At 43.6% G+C, this 7,241-nt stretch overlaps 1 protein-coding gene across 1 annotated transcript in view; it reads left to right on the plus strand.

Moving 5' to 3' along the window:
• The first annotated feature begins 322 nt into the window (after positions 1–322).
• The window catches only part of GAB3 (GRB2 associated binding protein 3), a 93,285-nt gene continuing 86,366 nt past the window's right edge, over positions 323–7,241 (plus strand). Inside the window, exon 1 of the mRNA XM_035010755.1 lies at positions 323–403. Within this exon, the coding sequence (XP_034866646.1) occupies positions 332–403 (72 nt within the window). The 5' untranslated portion in view covers positions 323–331. The remainder of the gene's footprint in view (positions 404–7,241) is intronic.

Consider the following 7,241-nt stretch of genomic DNA (forward strand, 5'->3'; position numbering starts at 1 on the left):
AGGGGAGTCCTGCTTCCCTTCCTCCCTCACCGGGTCCCTCGCAGGTGCGGGTCCTAGGCTTCGGCTCCCGTAACCCTGCGGCCCGGAGCCGCGGCGCGCTCGCTCGAAGGGGCTTCCCCGGCCCGGCCGCCCGCTCCCCGCGCCGTCTGGGCCGCGGGCGGTGGCGCCGTCCCCCCGCCCCAGGGGGCCGCGGCGGGCCGGGGGCGGGGGTCGCGGCGGGGGCTCGGGGCGGCGCTGGGCGGGCGGCGCTGGGCCCGCCCCGCCGGCATCCCCGGCCCGACTTCCTCCTGCCGCGGCGACCCAGCTGGAGGAAGCGGCGGCGGCGGCCACGATGAGTGCGGGCGACGCCGTGTGCACGGGCTGGCTCGTCAAGTCGCCCCCCGAGAGGAAGCTGCAGCGCTACGTGAGTAGGGGCGTCCTGGGACCGGGCCGACGGACGCACGGCGAAGTCGCACGTCGAGCCGGTGTGGCCGCTGCGCCCCGCGGCCGGCCGGGCCGGGTGGCTCCGGAGCGCCGCGGAGCCGAGGGGAGGGAGGCGGCCGGGGAGACCTCCCGGTCTGTGGCGGGGAGGCCGGCGCGGGGCGGGGAACCGGGAGAGGGGCCGCGGGACCGGGCCTGCCGGGCCGGCCGGGCGGGCGGGCGGCGAGGCTCCGGACTCCCCTTGCAGCGTCCGGGGCGCTCGCTCGTGTGGCTGTCAGCGGACACTCCTCTTCTGGAGCCTTCCACAGTGGCTCATGGTTTCTCATGGTGTCGCTTCTCTGCTCTTTATGCTGACACCGCGCTTTTCGAGTGCCAGCAGGAACCAAGGACTTTTGCTAGTACGAAATCCGGGACGCTCGGAAGAGCGCATCTTCCTACACTTTCCATTTCCATTTTAAATGTACTACCGACCGCTCAGGAGTTCATTATCTCCATCGGCACGCTCAGGACAAGGTCTTAAAAACATTCCGCCGCAAGACCTGATTGTTACTGAGTGCTCTCCAGCCATTAGGAAGAACCGCTTCGGCCCCAGGGAATTGCATATAAATAGATATTAGGGCTTCTTGCTGTTTTTAGGCCGGGAGTAGTTGGATGGATCCATCTTGTTCATAATTCCTAACTTCTCTGCAACTCCAGAACACGGTGGTAGGAACGAACGCACCCGTGTTGGCTTTGCTCCAGAGCAACCCGCCCCAAATAAGGTGTTCTTGTGTGTACCGCGCTCCCAAACCGGTGTCCCCGTTTCCACCGAATTGCACCTTTGTTTTTCTTCCCACGTTTCCGAGGCACATACTGTGTCAAACTGCAGGAGGTGGAATTGTAAAGACTTTAATCATGACAGGACCCGTTTCTGATCATAAATTTCCTCGGCCACTTTCCCCATTGACCCTGAACTAGACAGTGTCCCTCTCTTAGGAGTTTTTGAGAAGTTTTTGTTGTTTGTTCTGTGGAGCAACATTTTAAAAATCTTTGTAAAGATTTACTTATTTTATTTATTTTTAAATTTTAAAAGATTTTTAAAAGTGATCTCTCTACACCCAACGTGGGGCTGGAACTCCCAACCCCAAGATCAAGAGTTGCATGCTGTACCAACTGAGCCAGCCGGGCGTTCGTCTGCTGAGCAACATTTTAAAAGAATGTTGTTCAACTTAGCACGGACACTTTTCAGGTTAACTACCAGTGTGTCCTTTCATTATTCTTTTTGAGTCCCCTACTCCGTAAACACAAGCTCTAGTATTTCTCAGACTGTTATCACTCAGCTGCTTCCCTATCAATGAAGCTACTTGGAAGACTCATTGGTACTCAAAGGAGGCAAGAGAAGAAAACCTGCTCCCTGAAATCTGCAGGGGCAGGTGAGGGCTTGTCACAAAGAGGTACTTACAAAGCCAACTCAGGGTGGGTTTCCTTGCGGCCCTTTGGCATGTGAGACATTTTAAAGGCTCACTAGATATTTTCAGAGTGGCACTCACTCTCATGATGATTTCTGATGATTCAGAAAGATGGTGCACCTGGAGGGCAAAGTTTATGGAAGATTTCTTTTTCTGGTCTTGTTTTGTATCTTGTCTCGACCAGACTGGCTTAGGAAAGGTTATTAGTATTTCATCAGTTTTGGGAAAGCATGGATGTACGTACCTACTACCATATGTGGTTCGCTGTTTTGGGTTGGAATGGAAATGTAGCAATGTGGACTTTGCGCGGCTTATAGGTGTGGGGGGCATCTGATGATGGGATGGTGATGGAGGAGACTTAAAACACAGGAGTACCTAGATGTCATCTTACCAACACTCCAAGACATAAACCATGACCTTTTAGCTGGTGCTTGTCAACTTTTTCTGAGGGTCATGCTCTTTTAGAGAGGCCGTGGTGTTTAGTTAAAAGGCATCCCAGAACACACCTAGTCCGTTTCTGCGGATCTCCGGCTTCCGCAGGAATCCCTGCTGCCACTAGATGGCGATCATGTGTCGATTCAACGGGGCATGGACAGCGCTGTTCTACACAGCCACCTTTAATTCCGATATTGCCGTGAGGAGTCATTCTTTATTTCAGTTGAGCGCCAACTCTGAATCAAGCCCTGTGTCACGGGGCTAGAGACAGAGAAAAGAAATTGATCCCTGTTTCTAAGAAGTCCACAGTCTAACGTTTGTAACACAGTAACAAAACAAAGCTAGTTAGCGGCACGGCCGGGGCAATGACTCAGTTCTTTGCTCTGCTAGGCCAACAAGCCGCACTCGGTTCATGTTTGTTAAATTACAAATGGAAGCTGAGTCTATTTTTAGGTAAATATTTCAGTCCAAGGTAAGCTCGTGCTTCATCCTCTTGAATCCATGAGCCAAGGCAATCAGAAAGTTATTTTTATCACTGCTCTTTTAAAAGATAGTTGACTCTTTTGTGTTTTCTGTTTCAAAAATATAGGAATATATTCTGGTAAAAATTCAAACAATCTAGGAATAAGTAGAATAAAAAGTGAAAGACCCCCTTTCTCTGGACCCCCTTTCTCTGAACCCCTCCTCATTCAACTCCCCCTCCCTAGGGATAACAACTGTTAGCAGTTTGGTGAGTATCATTCTAGAAAAATTTCTTCAAAATCTATCATTTTATTTTTACACAAATGAGATCATACTATACAAATTGTCCTGCAGTTTGCTTTTTTCACAATAATTCTGGACATCTTTCCGGATTAGTACATATAAATTTACTTCATTCTTTTAAACCATTGCCCAAGATTTCTTGTAATAGATGTAACATAATTTAACAATTTTTCTATTGATGAACATTTATTTGTCTTTTATTTTCTCAATTTTAAAGAATGCTGTAACAATAATGATAATAAATTATAATAATTCATATTTATTTATTTTTTTACATTTTATTTGTTTATTTGAGAGAGAGGCAGACAGAGAGCAAAAGTGGGGGCAGGAGAGAGGCTGAGGGAGAGGGAGAAGCAGACTCCCCCTGAGCAGGGAGCCCACACAGCGCTCCATCCCAGGACCCTGAGATCATGACCTTACCTGAAAGCAGACAGTTAACCCACTGAGCCACCCAGGTGCCCCAATAATTCACATTTATTGAATGGTTTGTATGTGTCATGCATTACACTAAGGACCTGACTTCTATTATCGCATTTAGGGTTTTTTTTGAAGATTTTATTTATTTATTTATTTATTTGAAAGAGAGAGAGAGAGAGAGAGCATTGGGGGAGGAGGGAGGGAGGAGCAGAGGGAGAGAGACAGGCAGACTCCCCACTGAGCGCGAAGCCCCCAAGGCCGGACTCGATCTCACAACCCTGAGATAATGAATGACCTGATCCAAAATCAAGAGTTGGATGCTTAACTTGACCGAGCCACCCAGATGCCGCTTCACTCTCTCTCTCTCTTTTTTTCCCTTCGTTCTCTTTATAGTATCTTTGTAGAACAAGGATTTTAAAGTTTTGAGGATTTTAAAATTTATCAATTTTTCCTTTATGGATTGTGCTTTTACTGTCAAATCTAAGAACTCTTTGCCTAGCCCTAGGTCCTAAAGATTTTCTATTTTTTTTCCTAAAAGTTATATACTTTTATATTTTATATTTAGATCAATGATCCATTTGAGTTAAATTTTGTCAAAGGAATGATTTTTACGTTGTGGTTTATTTTCTATCTTATTCATTTTGTTGCAATACCATTTATGGAACAGACTGTCTTTACTCCATTGAATTACTTTTGTAACTTGGTTAAAAATGAATTGGTTGTGATTTGTAGGTCTATTTCTGTGTTCTGTAGTCTGTTCCATTGATTTCTTTGTTCATCTTTATGCTAATACCATGCTGTTTTGATGACAGTAGTTTTATAATAATTCTTGAAATCAGGCAGCTGTAGCCCTCCAACTTTGTTTTTCTTTTCAGAGTTGTTTTGGCTATTCTAGGTCCTTTGCCTTTCCATATCAATTTCAGAATCAGGTTGTCAATTGATTTCTGTATATTAACCTTGTATTCTGCAACCTTGCTAAACTGACCTTTTTTTTTTCCTGATCCTAGGGGAAAAGCATTTAGTCTTTTACCTTTTAAGTATGGTAGTAAGCTTTTTGTAGTTGCCTTTTATCAGGTCAGGGAAGTTCCCTTGAATTGCTAGTTTGCTGAGACTTTTTTTATGAATTGGATTTTGTTAAATGCCTTTCCTGCTTCTACAAAAATAATAGTATACTTTTTCCTTTTTTGTCTGTTACTATGGTGAATTATTCTGATGATTGATTTTTGCATGTTGAGCCAGCCTTGAACCTCTGGGATAAGCTTCACTTGGTTGTAATATGTTATTTTTTTCATATATTGCTGGATTTAATTTGCTTTTATTTTGCTGAGGATATTTGTCTTTGTGAGGGATGTTGGTCAATAGTTTTTCTTTTTCGTACTGTCTTTGGCTTTGATATTAGCATAATGCTGGCCTCATAAAATGATTTGGGAAGTGTTCCCCCCCTTTCTAATTTTCTGAAAGATATTGTGTAGTATTGCTATTCCTTTTTCCTTAAGTGGTAAAATTCACTGGTGAAACCATCTGGGCCTAGACTTTTCTTTGTGGGATGGTTATTAACTACAAATATAATTTCTTTTTAACAGGTAATAGGATTGGGCGCTTGGGTGGCTCAGATACTTAAGTGTCTGCCTTCGGCTCGGGTTGTGATCTTGGGGTCCTGGGATTGAGTCCTGCATTGGGCTCCCTGCTCTGTGGGGAGCCGGCTTCTCCCTCTTCCTCTGCCTCCATCTCTCTCTCTCTGTCTCCCATGAATAAATAAATAAAATCTTTTAAAAAAACAGGTAGTAGAACTATTCAGATTACTTATATCTTCTTGAATGAGCTTTGGTAGTTAATGTTTTTCAAGGATTTTCTCTAGTTCATCTAAGTACTTGAATTAATTGTCATAAAGTTGTTAGTTATAGTCCCTTATCCTTTTAATGTCTATAGGATCTGTAATGATGCTTCCTCTTTCATTTATGATATTGTAGTTTCTTTCTTGTCTATTTTTTTCCTGATCAGTCTGGGTAAGTTTTATCAATTTTACTGGTATTTTCTAAGAACCAGCCTATAGTTTCATTGATCTGTATTTTTCTGCTTTCCATTTCATGGATTTATCCTCTTATCTTTATTATATACTTTCTTCTGATTGCTTTGGATTTAAATTTATTTTTACTTTCTTAAGGTAGAAGCTTAAATTACTAATTACTCATATTTCCTAATATAAGAATTTAATAAACTTACCTGTAAGCACTGCTTTAGGTGCATTCCACAAAATTTGATATATTGTATTTTCTTTTTCTTAAGATTTATTTATTTATTTGAGAGAGAGAGAGAGAATGTGGGGAGAGGGGCAGAGGGAGAGGAAGAGATAGTCTCAAGCAGACTCCATGCTGAGTGGGGAGCCTGATGTGGGGCTTGATCCCATGACCCTGAGATCAGGACCTGAGCCGAAACTAAGAGTCAGACACTTAACCAACTGTGCCACTCAGGCACCCCTGATATATTTTCATTTTCATTTATTTCAAAATATTACTTAATATTCTTCTGAGACTTCCTCTTTTTTTAAGATTTTATTTATTCATTTGAGACAGAAAGAGCACAAGCAGGGGAAGAAGCAGAGGGAGAGGGAGAAGCAGACTCCCCGCTGAGCAGGGAGCCCCAAGTGGGACTTGATCCCAGGACTCTGGGATCATGACCTGAGCTGAAGGCAGACGCTTAACCATCTGAGCCACCCAGGCGCCCCTGAGATTTCCTCTTTGACCCAAGGGTTGCTTAGAAGTCTTTGTTTAATTTCCACATATTGGGGGATTTTCTAGATATCTTTCTGTTCTTAATTTCTAGTAAATTCCATTATGATCTAAGAACAAACTCTGTATGAGTTTTATTCTTTAAATTTGTTGTTTATATTATGGCTCACAGTAAAGTTTTATTTGGTGAATATTACATGTGCACTTGAAAAAAGCATGCATTCTTCTCTTGTTGTGCAGAGTGTTCTATAAATGCTAATTAGGTCAGGTTGGTTGATATTGTTGTTCAGTTCTTCTCTGTCCTTACTGTTTTTTTGCTTACTTTTACAATCAAGTACTGAGAAAGGAGTGTGAAAGTTTCCATCTGTTAACTATGGATTTATACATTTCTCCTTCTAGTTCTGTTTGCTTTGGCTTCATGTATTTTGATGCTCTGTTGTTATTTGAACACATTCAGAATTATTATGTTTTCTTGGAGAATTTTTGTCATTATTAAATGTTTCTCTTTATCCATGATGCCATTTCTTGTTCTGAAGTCTATTTTTTTCTTTTTTTCTTTTTTTTAAAGATTTCATTTATTTATTTGACAGAGAGAGACAGCGAGAGAGGGAACACAAGCAGGGGGAGTGGGAGAGGGAGAAGCAAGCAGGCTTCCCGCCGAGCAGGGAGCCCGATGTGGGGCTCGATCCCAGGACCCTGAGATCATGACCTGAGCCGAAGGCAGACGCTTAACGACTGAGCCACCCAGGCGCCCATGAAGTCTATTTTTTTCTTATATAAATATAAGTACCCCATCTTTCTTTTGATATGTACTTGCATGTTATATCGTTTTCCATTCTTTTATTTTTTTAAAGATTTTATTTATTTATTCATGAGAGACAGAGACAGAGAGAGAGAGAGGCAGAGGGAGAAGCAGGCTCCCAAGGAGCAGGAAGCCCGATGCGGGACTCAATCCCAGGACCCTGAGATCATGACCTGAGCCGAAGGCAGACGCTTAACCATCTGAGCCACCCAGGCGCCCTCATTC

This window comes from Mirounga leonina, unplaced genomic scaffold (assembly GCF_011800145.1).
Source record: "Mirounga leonina isolate KUSES-001 unplaced genomic scaffold, KU_Mleo_1.0 Mir_101799, whole genome shotgun sequence".
In the NCBI taxonomy this organism is placed as follows: Eukaryota; Metazoa; Chordata; class Mammalia; order Carnivora; family Phocidae; genus Mirounga; species Mirounga leonina.